The sequence below is a fragment of the Crinia signifera genome, chromosome 1, assembly GCF_055691185.1.
Source record: "Crinia signifera chromosome 1, ASM5569118v1, whole genome shotgun sequence".
Lineage (NCBI taxonomy): Eukaryota > Metazoa > Chordata > Amphibia > Anura > Myobatrachidae > Crinia > Crinia signifera.
Genome location: NC_139217.1, coordinates 164,423,477 through 164,443,620, shown reverse-complemented (window position 1 = coordinate 164,443,620; position 20,144 = coordinate 164,423,477). Strand labels below are relative to the sequence as shown.

At 47.4% G+C, this 20,144-nt stretch overlaps 1 protein-coding gene across 1 annotated transcript in view; it reads left to right on the top strand.

Moving 5' to 3' along the window:
• Positions 1 to 19,141, top strand: part of LOC146063628 (17-beta-hydroxysteroid dehydrogenase 13-like) — a 142,349-nt gene extending 123,208 nt beyond the window's left edge. Inside the window, exons 6-7 of the mRNA XM_083176195.1 lie at positions 8,978 to 9,094; positions 16,859 to 19,141. Of these exons, the coding sequence (XP_083032321.1) occupies positions 8,978 to 9,094; positions 16,859 to 16,949 (208 nt within the window). The 3' untranslated portion in view covers positions 16,950 to 19,141. The remainder of the gene's footprint in view (positions 1 to 8,977; positions 9,095 to 16,858) is intronic.
• Positions 19,142 to 20,144: the final 1,003 nt, after the last annotated feature.

Sequence of the window (20,144 nt, the reverse complement as noted above, 5' to 3'; positions counted from 1 at the left end):
AGCAGTTAGGGTCACTAAACTGTAAGGGGCAATCACCAGTCTGGAAAAGGGGGGACTCTCTGTGGGGGGTACTGTAAATGTACTGGTTGGAGGTTAAGTGGAGGGCAATGAGATGTGGGCAGTTAGGCAATCAAGAAGGAAAGGGGGGGGGGCAAGGTAGCAGATCGAGAGACACAGGGATGGTGGGGGCCACCGGGCTGGAAAAGAAGCATGGTTGGTTGGTTAGATGGGGACACTGGGATGGGGTGGGCTGGCTAGATGGGGGGGAGGGACAGCTGGCTAGATGGGGGAACATTGGGCTTTAGCCAGCTGGCTAAATGGAAGGACATTAAGCTGGGTCCGGCTGGCTAAATGTGGGGACACTGGGCTGGGGACGGCTGGCTAGATAGTGGTGCACTGGGCTCTGGACAGCTGGCTTCATGGGGTGCACTGGCTGGGGACAGCTGGCTACATGGGGGGCACTGCACTGGGGACAGTTGGCTACATGAGGGGCACTTGGTTGGGGACAGCTGGCTACATGGGGTTCACTGGGCTGGAGACTGCTGGGGACAGCTGGCTACATAAGGGGCACCGGGCTGGGGACAGCTGGGTACATGGGGGCACTAGTCTGGGGACAGCTGACTACATGGGGGGCACTGGGTTGGGGACAGCTGGCTACATAATGGGCACTGGGCCGTGGACAACTGGCTACATGGGGGCACTGGGCTGGGGACAGCTGGCTAGATGGGGGGGGCACTGGGCTAGGGCAGCTGGCTAGAGGGGGGGGGGTTTGGGCACTGGGCTAGGGATGGGTGGTGGCAGCACTGACCTGTCATTTAGCTTATCAGGGTCACACACATTGCAGCACCTCAGCTGTTACTGTTGAAAATCACATTGTCGCTGGGGAGGGCAGAGAGGGGAACCGCCAAGTCCTGCCCTTCTCCACTTGCTGGGTCTCATCGTGACAGATGCCGGGGGAGGGAGCTGCCAAGTCCTGGATCTCAACACTGGCTGGAGGCGGGCTGCCATGTCCTCCTGGTCCCACGCTGGATCGTACCATGACAGGCGCCGGGACAGGGAGGGGGGAGCAGCCAGGTCCTGATATCCCGTCTCATCATGGCTGGTTCACCCCCGCTGATTCTCAACATGGTCTGCGGGGGGGCCAAACCCCTACGCTGGGACTCGTCATAATCAACGCCGGCTCCAGGTGGGATTGTAACAGTGTAATCTGCGTCGGGGACGTGAGCTTGGCTGATATTCAAAGAAGCCGGGTTCGCAGCGTCAACACCCATCCCGGTCTGCTGCCTGCGGCGGTTGGCAGGTGATGACGTCCTGACCACCGCCAGGCAGTAACCGGGTGCTGCTGTTGCTGGAAGCTACATATTGCGTGCACTCGTGTGGGGGGTGCAAGCGGTCATTAGAAGGTGCCTGTGCACCCCCGGCACCCCCCGTGCGCACGCCTATGCCCATACCCCACACCTGCATCAAGCACCCTCCCTCACACAGCCATACCCTAGCACCCTACCTCACACATCCATACCCCAGCCCTGCACCCTTCCCTCACACACCCATACCCCACACATGCACTCAGCATCCTCCCTAATACATCCATAGCACTGCACCCAGCACCCTCCCTCACACACCCATACCCCAGCCCTGCACCCAGCCTCACACACCCATACCCTGCACCCTCCCTCACACATCCATACCCCAGCACTGCACCCAGCACCCTCTCACACACCCATACCTCACATATCCATACCCCAGCACTGCACCCAGCACCCTCTCTCACACACCCATACCCCAGCCCTGCACCCAGCCTCTCACACCCATACCCCAGCACTCTCCCTCACACCCATACCCTGCACCCTCCCTCACACATCCATACACCAGCACCCTCTCACACATCCATACCTCACACATCCATACCCCAGCCCTGCACCCTCCCTCACACACCCATACCCCACACATGCACCCAGCATCCTCCCTAATACATCCATAGCACTGCACCCAGCACCCTCCCTCACACACCCATACCCCAGTCCTGCACCCAGCCTCGCACACCCATACCCCAGCAGTCTCCCTCACACCCTGTACCCTCCCTCACACACCCATACCCCACACCTGCACCCTCCCTCACACATCCATACCCAAGCCCTGCACTCTCACACACCCATACCCCACACCTGCATCAAGCACCCTCCCTCACACATCCATACCTGCATCTAGCACCCTACCTCACACATCCATACCCCAGCCCTGCACCCTCCCTCACACACCCATACCCCACACATGCACCCAGCATCCTCCCTAATACATCCATAGCACTGCACCCAGCACCCTCACTCACACACCCATACCCCAGCCCTGCACTCAGCCTCACACACCGATACCCCTCACTCACACTCACACCCATAACCTGCACCCTCACTCACACATCCATACCCCAGCACTGCACCCAGCACCCTCTCACACACCCATACCTCACATATCCATACCCCAGCACTGCACCCAGCACCCTCTCTCACACACCCATACCTAACACCTGCACCCTCCCTCACATATCCATACACCAGCACTGCACCCAGCATCCTTCCTAACACATCCATACCTGCATCCAGCACCTACCTCACATACGCCAGCCCTGCACTCTCCCTCACACACCCATACCCCACACTTGTACTCAGCACCCTAACACATCCATACCCTGCACCCTCCCTCACACCCCATCCGTCACACACCCCTTCCCCACACCTGCATCAAGCACCCTCCCTCACACATCCATACCCCACACCTGCACCCAGCATCCTCCCTAATACATCCATAGCACTGCACACAGCACCCTCCCTCACACATCCAAACCTGCATTCAGCACCCTACTTCACATACCCAGCCCAGCACCCTCCCTCACACATCCATACCCCACACCTGCATCAAGCACCTTCCCTCACACATCCATACCCCAGCACCCTCCCTCACACATCCATACCCCAGCACCCTCCCTCACACATCCATACCTGCATCCATCACCCTACCTCACACACCCATACCCCAGCCCTGCACCCTGCACATCCATACCCTGCACCCTCCTTTATACCCCATATCCCATCCCTCACACACCCCTTCGCCACACCTGCATCAAGCACCCTCCCTCACACATCCATACCCCACACATGCACCCAGCATCCTCCCTAACACATTCATATCCCAACCATGCACCCTCCCTCACACCCAATATGCCAGCCCAGCACCCTCCCTCACACAACCATACTCCACACCTGCATCAGGCACCCTCCTACACATACCCATACCTGCATCAGGCACCCTCCCTTACACACCCACACCTGCATCAGGCACCTTCCCTCACACAACACACACCCAAAGCCCAGCCCTACCCTAGTCACCTGTTTTCTCTCAGTTCTGTTGCAGCAGTGTTGTGGCTGGTGCGTTGGAGTAGTCTGCCTGGGCCAAATTCCGAGTAGGAGGCAAGATGCTATCAGGGGGTGGGCTGCAAGCCAGTGTCTGAGTGCAGAGCACAGGGCAGCAGCTGCAGAATCTATGATGAGGCACTATGACTGGATGGAGGAAGCCTGGAGGCGGGCCCTGCACCCAGAGGTAAGGACAGACATCTCCCTCACCCCAGGGAATGACAGGCTGCCGCTGCTGGTTTTAATCTCCTTCAGTCTGGTGCATCTTCTCCCCCATCTGCATCTGTCCCTCCTGCAGAATGTGCAGCGCACAGTTTACAAACAGAGCGTGGCTGCGGGCAGCTCATAGGGCGGGATGTATTAACATCGCTGCCCCTCGCCACGCTCCCGCCGCGATGCCAGCGCATATGTACTAACATATGCGGCTGGTATCGCGGTGCGGTGCCCAAAAACTGAACTGGCTTAGGGCAATGAATTAGCACCCTGCCCCAGCCCTCCAATGAAACATATGGAAATAAGAAAACAGCGATTTATCGGAAGCCTGTGGTGCCGGCCGGTGCCCATAGGCAATTGCCTAAAGCTGCCTAGTGGTGACGCCAGCCCTGGTTACCAGGTTTTTGTTCCAAAGAGTCAAATTGGACATTAAGGGGGAAATTTACTAAAGGAAATTTGTAAAAAATAGGTGTATTTGTATCCAGAAATACACTAATTTTTGACATTTACTATCCCGAAAATACGGCAATTCGTATTCGTATTGATAGCACATCAATACAAATTGCCGTATTTTCAGGATAGTAAATGTCAAAAATGAGTGTATTTCTGGATACAAATACACCTATTTTTTACAAATTTCCTTTAGTAAATTTCCCCCTAAATCTTTAGAAGTATGGCCAGCTTTAACCCCAGGGGCGAAATGTAATAGGGTGCGATTTTTGGACGAGTTCCAAACTCGCCAGAAATCGCACCTTTAAAAATCGCGTTTTTTGCCGCGAATTCACATATGTAATGAGATGCGAATTAGCGGCAAAAAATGCGATTTGCCGCGATTTGCCGCGATTTTTAGTCATGAAAATGTGCGCATTTTCAGTCATGAAAATGTGCGCATTTTCAGTCATGAAAATGTGCGCATTTTCATAAATGCGATTTTGTGGAAAAAAAAAAAAGTAAAAAAAAAAACGGCGTGGGGTCCCCCCTCCTAAGCATAACCAGCCCCGGGCTCATTGAGCCGGACCTGGTTCCAAAAATACGGGGGGACAAAAAGCATAGGGGTCCCCCGTATTTCTGAAACCAGCCCCGGACTCTTGGACCGGTCCTGGTTCCAAAAATACGGGGGACAAAAAATCTGGGGGTCCCCCGTATTTTGAAACCAGCACCGGGGCTCCAACAGCCCGCGGTGTCATGCCACAGCCGGGGGACACTTTTTATACAAGGTCCCCCGGCCAAAACATGAGCACCGCGGCTGGTCAGCCTTGGACGGGGTACCTGGAGGAGTGGGGACCCCCCCAATAAAGGGGTCCCCCCCAGGCTTCACCCGTCCAGGGCTGAAGCCCGGGGCTGTCACCGGCGTCCGTGGCCAGTGGACGCCGGCCTGATAGGGTTAAATCCATCATACATATCATTACATTGCTTTTTACCGGCGAACTACAAGTGCCAGCAGACCTCCCCCGCATGCTGGGACTTGGAGAACCACAAGTCCCAGCATGCGGGGCATTAATGGGCCCGCTGGGACTTGTAGTCCACCTGTAAAAAGAATGTTTATAAAAAACACACACACAGAGAAGTAAAAGTTTATTACACACACACACCTCACTTTTACACCAGCGTTACTTACCATTCCTGGATCCAGCGCTGGTCTGGCTGCTTTACAGCCGGCTCCCCCCGAACTGACAGGCAGCGGGGAGAACCGGCTTTCTCCGTTGCTTCTAACAGCTTCTGTAGCGCTGTCCGAGTGCTACAGAGGCTGAGAGCGTGATTGGCTGAGCTACAGTATGCGTCTCCATGGAGACGCATAGCTCAGCCAATCAGGACTGAGCTATGCGTCTCCATGGAGACGCATACTGTAGCTCAGCCAATCACGCTCTCAGCCTCTGTAGCACTCGGACAGCGCTACAGAAGCTGTTAGAAGCAACGGAGAAAGCCGGTTCTCCCCGCTGCCTGTCAGTTCGGGGGGAGCCGGCTGTAAAGCAGCCAGACCAGCGCTGGATCCAGGAATGGTAAGTAACGCTGGTGTAAAAGTGAGGTGTGTGTGTGTAATAAACTTTTACTTCTCTGTGTGTGTGTGTTTTTTTATAAACATTCTTTTTACAGGTGGACTACAAGTCCCAGCGGGCCCATTAATGCCCCGCATGCTGGGACTTGTGGTTCTCCAAGTCCCAGCATGCGGGGGAGGTCTGCTGGCACTTGTAGTTCGCCGGTAAAAAGCAATGTAATGATATGTATGATGGATTTAACCCTATCAGGCCGGCGTCCACTGGCCACGGACGCCGGTGACAGCCCCGGGCTTCAGCCCTGGACGGGTGAAGCCTGGGGGGGACCCCTTTATTGGGGGGGTCCCCACTCCTCCAGGTACCCCGTCCAAGGCTGACCAGCCACGGTGCTCATGTTTTGGCCGGGGGACCTTGTATAAAAAGTGTCCCCCGGCTGTGGCATGACACCGCGGGCTGTTGGAGCCCGGTGCTGGTTTCAAAATACGGGGGACCCCCAGATTTTTTGTCCCCCGTATTTTTGGAACCAGGACCGGTCCAAGAGTCCGGGGCTGGTTTCAGAAATACGGGGGACCCCTATGCTTTTTGTCCCCCCGTATTTTTGGAACCAGGTCCGGCTCAATGAGCCCGGGGCTGGTTATGCTTAGGAGGGGGGACCCCACGCCGTTTTTTTTTGATAAAAACACTTTTACACATTTTTATTAACAGAACCATGCACAGATCTCAATGATCTGTGCATGGTTCTGTCAAATTCGCCTGTCAGAACCTGGTCTATTTTTTTTGCGATTTTTGGTAACATTTACCAAAAATCGCACCCTATTACATTTGCGAGTTGTATACTTTATAATGGGAAAACATCTGGATGCGAATTGAAATGTGACTAAAAATCGCACTTCTAAAAGTGCGATTTCGCGGTAAAAAGTGCGATTTTTTACCGCGATTTTCAACCTATTAAATGTGCGATTTTCGGAAAATGTGCGATTTCGGCCGTTTTTGACCAAAAATCGCACATGTCTAAAAAATCGCACCCTATTACATTTCGCCCCAGGTTCCTGATCCTGATCTTTACAAGGGCTTGAGTTTTAATATTCTGTTTGCTATAAATTACACCAGTTAAAAACAAAAAAGGGTACAGTACTTGTGTATTATCACGGCGCCCATCGCAGACCATAAGGCAGTGGTCTCCAACCTTTTTTGGGTTGTGAGCTACTCGCGGCAAAATAAACCACACAAAGAGCTACTAAATCTTAAAAAAAAAAAAAAAAAAAATCTGCCTAATAACCAAATAATGCCCTTTGCACATTATGCCACACACTGTAATGCCCCTGACATATTATACCACATACCGTACTGTGTGTGCGGCGTACACGCTCACCAAAAAATGGGTGTAACCACGCCACATCATGCGTCCAATGAAAATGGGGGTGTGATACACACATGCCCCCAATAGTGCCAGATACACATATGTCCCCAATAGTGACAAATACATATATGCTCCCACAGTGCCAGGTATGCCCCCACAGAGCCAGAAACAGGAATACGCCCATGGTGCCAGGTATGACCTCATGGTGCTGGGTATGCCCCCACAGTGCCAGAAACCGGTATGCCCCCACAGTGTCAGGAACACGTATGTCCCACAGTGCCGGATATGCCCCCACAGTGCCAGAAACAGGTATGCCACCACAGTGTCCACAATGCCCCCACAGTGTCAGGAACAGGTATGCCCCACAGTGCCGGGTATGCCCCCACAGTGTCCACAATGCCCCCACAGTGTCAGGAACAGGTATGCCCCACAGTGCCGGGTATGCCCCCACAGTGCCAGAAACAGGTATGCCCCCACAGTGTCCACAATGCCCCCACAGTGTCAGGAACAGGTATGCCCCACAGTGCCGGGTATGCCCCCACAGTGCCAGAAACAGGTATGCCTCCACAATGCCCCCACAGTGTCAGGAACAGGTATGCCCCACGGTGGGATGACCAGGGGATGTTACCTCAGGACTGCGGCTGCCCCATATGCAGGCTCCGACCGTCACTCTCTCCCGCTGCGGCCTCCTCCTTTGATCTGCCGCCGTCCTCCTGTCAGTCACCGCCGGAGCACCCGGCCCGTAGATATGCGTCTCTTCACAGACGCCGACTCGTCACCCGGCTCCCTGTCCACCCTGAGGCGGTGGCAAACGCGTCGTCTAGCCGCTGCGTCTCTTGTCACTTCCCTTCCCTGTGACTGGGTCTGAGCGGTCAGCAAAACAAAGCTCGCGGGCCGGCTCCTGATTGGCTGCCGGCCAGCGAGCTCTGATTGGCTGACCGCTCAGACCCAGTCACAGGGATATACACTGAGGGGAATGGAGAGACGCACGATGCTGTCTCCTCCCCTCTAGTCTGAACTAGTGCCGGGGATTGAGGGATGGAGGGAGGGTGAGACGGGCAGGTGGGCAGCAGTGGTCGAGCCACCCGAATCGCTGCCTCGAGCTACCGGTAGCTCGCGAGCGACGGGTTGGCGACCACTGCCATAAGGCATGCGATGGTATGCGATGCTATGTTCCGCGATGTCCCCCGATGCCATACAATGTTAAAATTGTATGGCATTGTATATGGCATGCAATGCGATTATACATTGTATAAACACCCTAACGGGGGCTTACAATGTTCAAATAAACCCCCACGCCACCCCCGCTATGAACGTTAACACGAAGCGTGGCGAGCCCGCAGGGCGGTACGCGTCCTCCGACCTTTTCATACCCCCACTATCCACGTCGGCGTGGAGTTGATTTCATATAGAGTGGCGAGCGCAGCGAGGGGACGCGGAATACATGTAAAGTCAACTACACGCCGACATGGATAGTGGGGGTATGAAAAGGTCGGAGGACGCGTACCACCGCCGCTCGCCACGCTTCGGGTTCACGTTCATACTGGGGGTGGCATGGGGGCGCATTTAACATTGTAAGCACCCATTAGGGTGCTTAAAAACACCCATTAGGGTGCTTATACAATTTAACATCGTATAGGGGGCTTAAATCGCATCGCTGTGCATCGGATGTATGGCATGTGATGCAATGAAAAATCGGGCTCTGCTATGCTATGGGCGCCGTGATAATACACAAGTACCAAAAAATGTTCTAAGACTGAATTAATATATTTTGTTTTTGAGTAAATATGTGGTAGTAAGCAAGAGGGTTTATTTTTCTCTCTTTTCTGTTGCGTAGTATGCCTCGGACAGTCAGAACTGTGTTCAATATCGTATTTTGCCATCATTGAAGACTGCTGAAATATGTTGTTACTAACATGACACCAGTCACATACTGAGAACTGGTTTGTTTACAGTAGTTTATTTATGAAGTGTTCACTCTACCACAATCTGCTTCTTTTCAGACTATGGCCAGTCCTGACACCTGAGGATGTTGCAACCTGTTTTGTGGATGGTATATTAACAAATAAGAAGATGATTATTGTCCCTTCATCTGTCAAATCTTATTTAGTACTGAAAAAGTAAGAGTTTCTTCAAAACAATGATTATGATTAAAAGTTTCATTTCCAATACAGGAAATATAGAAATATGATTACTAACCCTTAGAGACAGTGTGCTTCATTAATAATCTAGTAGGTACCCACTGAACGATATGCACCGTGATATTGTTAGCGATATCATTATTGCACATATCGTTAACGATAATTGTATAGTGTGTACCCACCTTTAGTTAAAAAGCTTATCCAAATTTGATAACAGGATAGGGGTGTAGAGAAGTATTGCATTTAAAATATAACTGCCCGGTACTTGTGTACTATTTTAGTAAGCCTTGGAGAGATTTAAGTGATCAGAGATAAAGTACCACTCAACCAGCTCCTAACTGTTATTTTTTAAACACTTTTCTATTCATGAAGCAATGATAAAAGTGGAGAAGTGCTTTGACGTAACATTTTATCAACTGTATTCTAAAAAATTATACAGGGCAGCCGATTGGTTGCCATGGTTCACTTCTCCACTGGCTCACTTCTCTCTTTTCACTGCTTCATAAATAGACCCCACTGACTTAAACATGGCAGATTGGAGATGATTGACTGGTACTTTATGTCTGTCCACTTTATCTCTCTCTCCAAGACTTACTTACTTACATAAGTACCAGGCAGTTGTGTTTTAAATGCACAACTTCTCTACACCCCTGTCCTATTATCAAAACGGGATAATCCTTTTAACTAAAGGTGAGTACACACTATATAATTTCCGTTAACGATATGCGTAATAATGATATCGCTAACGATCTCATGGTGCATATCATTCGGTGCATACCCACTATATTATTAATGATGCGCACTCCCGCAGATCATTAACCCCTTCCCGACATTTGACGTACATTTACGTCATGGTCGGGAAGTACTTCCCGACACATGGCATAAATGTACGTCATGCCATTTAACTGCCACCGCGTCTATAGACGCGGTGACAGTTTAAACATGTCTGCTGTCCCTGACAGCAGACATGTCCCTGCATGCCCAGGGGGGGCTGCGATGCCGCCCCCCCGTCGGCGATCGCTGTGATTGTCTGTTCAGTGTGAACAGCCATTCACAGCGTTTTCTGTGTCACCGGCGAATAACGTTCGCCGGTGACCCAGGGATCGGAGGTGATTGGTGCTGTAAAGTACAGCACCAATCACCGCGGGGTGTAAGGGTGACACTGGTGTCACCCCACCTCACCCCGCCCGCCCCCAAAGGCCGTGATTGGTTCGTCGGACCGATGAACCAATCACAGCCATGGAGGGGGGTTTAAACTAACGGTGACTGCACTGCAGATGCCATTCCGGTCTGGAATTGCGTGCAGTGCGGTCACCGTGCCTAGCTGCCGCAGTATACTGACCTGAACCTTGCAAAATACTTACCTGATCACTGCCTGGATCTTGCTACTTCTTGTGACTTCCTGTGCTGTGTTGTGCTGTGTTGTGCTGCTGCAGTGTCATCGAGTTATAGATAGAGAGATAGAGAGAGAGAGATAGAGAGAGATAGAGAGGGCTAGTGACAGAGAGTGCTATATTTTGTGCTGCTGCAGTGTGATAGAGTTATAGATAGAGAGAGATAGAGAGATAGTGACAGATTGTGCTATATATTTTTTATATAACTGACTGCTGCCCCCCCTTTTGTGCTGATCAGTATAAATTAACTGATCAGCAACTTTTTGGGGGCGCAGGTTTTTTTTTTATATATATATACCTGTCAGTGCTGCTGCTGCAGTGTCATAGAGTGATAGATAGTGAGAGATAGAGAGATAGAGAGAGATAGTGACAGAGAGTGATAGAGACTGCTATATTTTGTGTCTGCTGCCCCCCTTTTGTGCACCCCCAGCAACTTTTTGGGGGTGCAGGGGTTATTTTTCATATATATAACTGTCAGTGCTGCTGCTGCAGTGTCATAGAGTGATAGATAGTGAGAGATAGAGAGATAGAGAGAGATAGTGACAGAGAGTGATAGAGAGTGCTATATTTTGTGTCTGCTGCCCCCGCCTTTTGTGCTGATCACTATATCTGAGGTGATCAGCAACTTTTTGGGGGTGCAGAGGTTTTTTTTTATATATACCTGTCAGTTGCTGCCAGTTGCACTGTCAGTTGCACCAAAGGTTGTGCACCTGCTGCCCCTCACTGGTAATCAGTGTCGCATCACTGATCACCTTTTTTTTTTTTGAGGGTGCTGTGGGGTCTTTTTTTAATTTTTTTTTTACACACACTGTGATTTTGTGGGTGTCCTGTGGCCACTGTGCGCTGATCAGTGACGTACATCACTGATCAGCTTTTTCGGCACAGGGTTGATCTATTTTTTTTTGATCAAATTCCTGTTGCCTTTGAGCGCTGTTCAGTGACGGACGTTACTGACCAACATCTGTGCTCAATTTTTGGCGCAGGACCTTTTTTTTTTTTTTTTTTTAACCCCTTCAATTTTTTTTTTAACCCCTTCAATTTTTTTTTTAACCCCTTCAATTTTTTAATTTTTTTTATTGGGATCAAATTCCTGTATAAAGTATTTTTTTTTTCTGCACTACATACACACTACACACTACATACCCCCCGGGTTGAAATAAAGTTTGTACCCCCCCCTACACTATACACGTGTTGAAACATTTCACTACCAGTAACACAAAAATAAAAATGGCATCCCAAATGTCATCCCAAATGTCATCCCAAATGTCATCCCAGTCATCCAGAAGAATGTATTCAGCGGAGGAGGCATATGCCATGCTTGCCTCTGACTCTGACACAGCCAGTGAGGCAAGCGGGGAATTTGAAGGATTCGTCTTAAGCTCCTCTTCCTCCTCTGGTGATGAGGGACCCCCTCAAAGACGCCCCCGTAGAGCAGCTGAGACCCCCCCCCAATAATTGATCTCGTATGGACCCCACCACCAGACAATTTTGAGCCCCAGGTTCCTGAGTTTTTGGCCATGCCAGGAATCCAATTTGATTCCACAGGTCTCAGAGAAATTGACTTTTTCAAATTATTTTTCTCTGATGATTTTATAAATTTAATGGTGGACCAAACTAATTTATATGCCCAGCAGTTTATTGCTCAAAACCCCACGTCATCATTTGCTAGGTGGACCCCTGTAGATGCAGTAGAGATGATGACGTTTTGGGGTCTGGTGTTTCATATGGGCATAGTAAAAAAGCCAGAAATTAGGCAATATTGGAGTACAGATGTTCTGTACAGCACCCCATTTTACCGTATGGCCATGACTCGGGCTCGTTTTGAGATGATCCTTAAATTTTTGCATTACAACGATAATGCACAGTGCCCACCCAGAGATGATCCCACCTTTGACCGGCCATTCAAAGTCAGGCCGGTCATTGATCATTTCAGTGCCAAATTTGCAGAGATGTACATCCCTGAAAAATTTATTTGTATTGACGAGTCCCTTATACATTTTAAAGGAAGGGTTAAATTCCGCCAGTACCTTCCCAGTAAGAGGGCAAGGTATGGCATAAAAATGTATAAGCTGTGTGAAAGCACCTCAGGGTACACCCACATGTTTAGGGTATATGAAGGGAAGGATTCAAGAATTGAACCGCCAGAATGCCCCCCCTCCCTCGTAGGTGTTAGTGGAAACATTGTCTGGGATTTAGTGCACCCCTTCCTGGATAAAGGTTATCACCTCTATGTGGATAACTTTTACACTAGCATCCCCCTGTTTAAGGCCCTTGGTTCAAGAGGTACAGCAGCTTGCGGTACTGTGCGCAAGAACCAAAGAGGCCTCCCAAAAACGCACATTGCCCAAGTAATGAGAAGGGGTGAAAGCAGGGGAATATGCACCGAAAATATGTTGTTGGTCAAATATAAGGACAAGAGGGATGTCCTTATACTGACAACAATTCACGGAGACAGTACCATTCCGTCCCTGTACGAGGTACCAGTACCCACACCTCAAAACCTAATTGTATCCTGGATTACAATAGGTACATGGGCGGAGTGGATCTTTCAGATCAGGTACTGAAGCCGTACAGTGCCCTGCGGAAAACAAAAATCTGGTACAAGAAGCTGGCCGTGTATATCATCCAGATGGCACTGTATAACGCTTACGTGCTATTCCGTTGTACCGGCCAGAGGGGGACATTTATGCACTTTCAAGAGGAAGTCATAAAGGGCCTAATATTTGGGAACCAGCAGGCAGAGGGCCCCAGTACTTCTAGTACTGGCCCCCGTATTGTACCAGGGCAGCATTTTCCTGATGAAATCCCCTCCACTGGAAAAAAGGGCAGGACACAAAAAAGGTGCAAAGTTTGCTATAAAAAGGGAATAAGAAAGCAAACTATTTTCCAGTGTGACACTTGCCCCGACAAACCCGGCCTATGTATAAAGGAGTGTTTTAAAATATACCACACATCTATGGATTATTAGGTTCATAATTTCACCGTGCTTCGGGGGTCTTGCTAATGCCACATAGCACCCACCATTCATTCCACCAGAATCTGAGCCGCAAAATCCAAAAATCACTCCTTCCCTTCTGAGTCCTGCCATGCACCCAACTGGTATTTTTTGGTCACATGTGAGGCATTGCCGTACTCTGGAGAAATTGGGGCACAGATTTTGGGGTGCTTTTTCTCCTTCATACCTTCTGAAAATGAAAAATTTTGAGCCAGAACTGCATTTTTGTGTAAAAAAATGTAATTTTTAATTTTCACTGCCCAGTTGTATCAAAATTGGTGAAACCCCTGGGGGTTTGAAATGTACACTATACCCCTAGATGAATTCCCTAAGGGGTGTAGTTTGCAAAATGGGGTCACTTGTGGGGGGGTTCCACTGTATTGGTGCTTTGGGGGTCTTGCTAATGCGACATAGCACCCACCAACATTACACCAGAATTTGTGCTGCAAAATCCCAAAATCACTCCTTCCCTTCTGAGTCCTGCCATGCACCCAAATGGTATTTTTTGGTCACATGTGAGGCATTGCCGTACTCGGGAGAAATTGGGGCACAGATTTTGAGGTGCTTTGTCTCCTTCATTCCTTGTGAAAATGAAAAATTTTGAGCCAGAACTGCATTTTTGTGTAAAAAATGTAATTTTTCATTTGCACAGACCAGTTGTATCAAAATTGGTGAAACCCCTGGGGGTATGAAATGTACACTATACCCCTAGATGAATTCCCTGAGGGGTGTAGTTTGCAAAATGGGGTCACTTGTGGGGGGGTTCCACTGTATTGGTGCTTGGGGGGTCTTGCTAATGCGACATAGCACCCACCAACATTCCACCAGAATCTGAGCTGCAAAATCCCAAAATCACTCCTTCCCTTCTGAGTCCTGCCATGCACCCAAATGGTATTTTTTGGTCACATGTGAGGCATTGCCGTACTCGGGAGAAATTGGGGCACAGATTTTGAGGTGCTTTGTCTCCTTCATTCCTTGTGAAAATGAAAAATTTTGAGCCAGAACTGCATTTTTGTGTAAAAAATGTAATTTTTCATTTGCACAGCCCAGTTGTATCAAAATTGGTGAAACCCCTGGGGGTATGAAATGTACACTATACCCCTAGATGAATTCCCTGAGGGGTGTAGTTTGCAAAATGGGGTCACTTGTGGGGGGGTTCCACTGTATTGGTGCTTGGGGGGTCTTGCTAATGCGACATAGCACCCACCAACATTCCACCAGAATCTGAGCTGCAAAATCCCAAAATCACTCCTTCCCTTCTGAGTCCTGCCATGCACCCAAATGGTATTTTTTGGTCACATGTGAGGCATTGCCGTACTCGGGAGAAATTGGGGCACAGATTTTGAGGTGCTTTGTCTCCTTCATTCCTTGTGAAAATAAAAAAAATTTTGAGCCAGAACTGCATTTTTGTGTAAAAAATGTAATTTTTCATTTGCACAGCCCAGTTGTATCAAAATTGGTGAAACCCCTGGGGGTATGAAATGTACACTATACCCCTAGATGAATTCCCTGAGGGGTGTAGTTTGCAAAATGGGGTCACTTGTGGGGGGGTTCCACTGTATTGGTGCTTGGGGGGTCTTGCTAATGCGACATAGCACCCACCAACATTCCACCAGAATCTGAGCTGCAAAATCCCAAAATCACTCCTTCCCTTCTGAGTCCTGCCATGCACCCAAATGGTATTTTTTGGTCACATGTGAGGCATTGCCGTACTCGGGAGAAATTGGGGCACAGATTTTGGGGTGCTTTGTCTCCTTCATTCCTTGTGAAAATGAAAAATTTTGAGCCAGAACTGCATTTTTGTGTAAAAAATTTAATTTTTCATTTTCACTGCCCAGTTGTACCACAATTGGTGAAACCCCTGGGGGTTTGAAATGTACACTATACCCCTAGATGAATTCCCTGAGGGGTGTAGTTTGCAAAATGGGGTCACTTGTGGGGGGGTTCCTAAATTTTAGCATCTTATGGTGCCTAGAAACCTACATGGTGCCTAAAAAATAATCTCATAAAAAGGAGGCTCCAAAATCAAGTAGGTGCTCCTTCTATTATGAAGCCTGTAGTTTGGTCAACGTGCACACTAGGGCCACATATAGGATATTTATGAAAACAAAAGAATTGGGGGAATCAATTTTTAGTCACATTTCTCTAGTAAAATCTACGGTGTTCCTTAGAAAAATGTATTAAAATTGCAAATCTGCAAAAAAAAAGAAATTTTGAAATTTCACCTACACTTTGTTTTAATTCCTGTGAAACACCTAAAGGGTTAACAAACTTCCAAAATGCTGTTTTGAATACTGTGAGGGGTGCAGTTTTTGAAATGGCATCATTTATGGGGGTGTCTCACATACAAGTCCCTCAAAGTCACATCAGAACTGAACTGGTCCCTAAAAAAATCAGTGTTTGAAATTTTCTTGAAAATTTGAGAATTTGCTATTCATATTGTAAGCCTCCTAGTGTCCAAAAAAATTAAAAGGAAGTTGAAATAATGATGGAAACATAAAGTAGACATATGGTCTATGTTAGTTATTAACTATTTTGAGTGGTATGATTATTTGTCTCACAAGCAGAAAATTTAACATTTTGCAAATTGCGAAATTTAACATTTTTTTACGACATTTTGGTATTTTTCACAAAAAAACACAGACTGTATCGACCCAAATTTACCACTAATTTGAAGTACAATGTGTCACGAGAAAACAATCTCAAAATCACTGGGATAAGTAAAAGCAAAAAAAAGTTATCCCCACTTAAGTGATACATGTCAGATTTGAAAAAAAGGGCTCTGTCAGGAAGGCAAAAACATGCTGTGTCAGGAAGGGGTTAAGGACTGAAGATGCAGTCAAAGTTGATGATATTGTCAGCGACTGCATGCTCAGCTGGGGGACTCTGTTACATCATTGAATTATATCATTTAATATTTACTGCGTGGATCATTTGTTTTGCGGCACTGCCAAAATCATTAACAATATCAGTGGTGCCTCATACCCATATTATAAGCACCCCTTCCAAAATTGTGTGTGAGGTATTTTTGTTTAGCACCCAATTGAATACCCCCTATATGTAATTTATTTTATGATACATTTATGGGGGGAGGGGGTATACACCCAAATGTAGCTTATCTAATACTAATTGTTAATGTCATATTGATTGCTAACAGGCATTTTGAATTCATTTTTAGGTATTTTAAGGTCTGTTTAAATGTTCAGGTCCCAATAATATTTTACACAAATACTTTTTATTTGATATGCCAGTTAGAATCCCATGTCTTGTTAAATAAATTACAAATTGTCTAGTTATATTACCCAATATTACACAGGGCGACGCAGTAATATTTGTATGTTTGTTACCTTTTAGCTTCCTTCCTCAGCGACTAATAGAAAAGATAAACAAGATGCAAGATGTTCAGTTTAGCACTAAGTTCAGAAGTGCAACCAAGATGGATTAATGTGACTGAGCAGAAGTCGGCAGCACAAGACAAGCCTCTTGGTGTTCTATATGGCTTTTTACTACAACACTGCTTTGTTTTTAGCAAGAATCAATTTACTAATAACCATGTTTTATAGGTTATATAATAATTCAACTGATTAGTACTTTTTCGCTTTTGATAAGGTATTGCAGGTTTTCCATCTACATATGATTACAATAACTATAGAAATGACTCCCTGGATCTAACCCTGGTTGGCTTGTGCAGGTTGGACACCACTATGGGGCTTACAAAGTAATATACACCAACTTATTTTAAAGGGAATGTGGCCCCACCCCCCTTATTAGGTCAGATCCCTCTTCATTACTGGGACCTGGGGAAACTGAACAATCCTGTATAATGCTTCCAAATTTCTAGTTTATGGGATCTGAAAATCATGAGTTCTTCTAAGATCCTAACTTAAGAACCACTGAATACATTTTACAATAGATGCACAACAATTTGGCCCTGAAAAAAAAGGTCCTGTTGAAATGACGGTCCATTTCTTAAACCTCCTGCCATGTTTAGTATCTCTAAGTACCAAACTCTCCTTGGCCAATCCGGCACCAACAAAATTACTGAGCTACTACCCTCTATATCTTCCTGAGAATGAGGAAACATAGGTATCAGTGAAAATGTAAGAGATAAAGGACCTTATTCTGGTCCGTTCGCAGCAGGGCTGTGTTCCCACGGGGACCGATGTCTTTGTTCTGCCCATGTGCATACGCAGGGTGTGTGCACCCAAGTCAAACAGATGTGGACAGCGGGCGGACAGGGGCGGCTCCATTAGCATATGGGAACACCCAGCGTTTCATGGGCATTCCCAGGAGAGCGTTCTCATTGTAATGAGGCTATGGTGCGGACACCACCAGATGTCAGCTGCCCGCCCATTTTCGTCCCAGCATGCATGCATATGTAAGTGACTTGAAAGTCACTTTTATATGCGTGTACCTTCCACATCTTTCATGGAAGGTGCACACGCATATAAATGTGTGGTAGGTTCCCCTTGCCCTGCAAATGGATGTTACTGTGTAACATCCATTCGCAAACCCCTGCAAACGGGTGGCGCCAGCCAACCATTCGCAAGGTGGGGTTTGGTGGACTCGCAAGGCTGCGAATTTAACCAGAATAACCCCCAAAATTCTGTAGCATGTATCAGATGATATAGATTCAGCACTTTGCTGTCTTGATCGTAGAACAAGAGGCCACTAAGTCTATCTCTGCTGAAGCACCTGGATGCAAAGAAAATTTCTCTGAAAGAATGGATTAGGTATTTAGCAGTCCCCAGTCTTCCCCCCTTTCTCTTTTTCTAGAATAAAGGCTACAGGTATGGTTTGACCATAAACCTATGCTGTGGAATGGACCTGAACATAAATCATCACAAAGGACCTATTGACCTCTGTGATGATTTATATGCATGCTATAGATGTGTCCTCCTACAGGTTTGCTGTAGTCACGTTAAACAACTCTACTAGTCATGCCTGGCTGTGAGCATATTTGCTAACGCTGGATGCATTTATCCTGTGAAAATGCATCTTATTTGATTGCTATGTAAAACACTACTATAGCTATAGTTGCACACAGACTATAGATATGCCAAATATAATTTTAATCAGCACAGTGTGCTTGTGCAATTTATTCACATAGCAATGTGAATAAGACATATTTTCAGCAAAAACGAGGCGGAACATTAGCAGAGCTGCCCAGATAACTGTCGGCTTACTCACTCCAGGCATCTTGAGGCTATATGTACCAGGACACATCTGTACTTTGCTGTTAGTTTGTCTAACTAAATCCTAACAGTCTTTTTCTGCATAGGAGATTGTGCTTTCTTCAATGAACTTATAACCTTTTAGTTCAAGCACGTTGATTGCATACACAGAGGCGGGTGGCGTGTGTTCAGCAGGGTGGGGTTTATCCAGGTTTCAAACACGCACATCCCAGCAAGCAGGTCTGAATAAGGTCCCTTGTATCATGGAGTTTTAGGATAGGAGCCACCTCCAGGATAGGTAACATCAAGGAAAATCAATATATAATCAATTCCAGCATGCATAGCCAAACCTATAAAACCAACACCTTATAGGCATATTATATGTATATAGGTTTTTTTTTAATTGACATGTAACATATAAAGAATTATGTTACCTAAAATAAACATCTACAATATAAATTGATGTGTATTTGAAAGCTTTTTTTCTTAATAGTAATTGTATATAATTAACTATTTATATTATACTGCTCTAACACCAATAAAGCACAGAATCTGCCATTATATGGGTCTGCTTCAGAAATGGATGCAGTTCATACAGCAGATGCATGTTTGGACGCACCTGCTATATGAAAATATGCTAAAGCAACAGGTGCATCTTAAGTACATAGTCATGCTTGTGTGATCTGCTGCTGTGTCCAAGATACATTGGGGGCGATTCAGATCTGATTGTTTATTTATTAACAGTTTCTTATATAGCGCACACATATTCTGCAGCGCTTTTTGAGAATATTATGAACATTCATAGCAGTCCCTGCCCCAGTGGAGCTTACAATCTATATTCCCTACCACATGTACACGCACACACAGACATTCTAGGGTTAATTTTGTTGGGAGCCAATTAGCCTACCAGTATATTTTGGATTGTGGGAGGAAACCGGAGTACCCGGAGGAATCCCACGCAAGCACAGGGAGACTATACAAACCCCACACAGTGGTGGGAATAGAACCCATGACCTCAGTGCTGTGGGCAGTAATGCTAACCATTACACCATCCGTACTGACAGTAGTGTTGAGGTCAGAAGTCACCCCCGGTCCTGATGGTGGGGGTTTGCGCGTGCGTGAATATGTGCATGAGCAAACACCTTAGGCAAGTTTTATACTCGCCAGGGCATTTGCTCAATGGTAGGCAGGAAGGGGGCGGACGCAGAGGACCACCCATGGTTTTATGGGCGTGCTCACAGAAATGGTGGGCACACCCATGGAAACACTGGACGTACCCCTACGAATGCAGGCATGCCCATGCATCCTTGGGGTGGGCGGTTGATGTCAGCGCCTTCCCCCGATTCGGCGGATATCAGGCATCTGAAAAGTAAGTACAGGTCGGGTATCCCGTATCCGAATTATTCCAAAAACCATGTTTTTTTGGAATAATTCAATTATTATTATTTTTTTTCCCCCTAACCCTC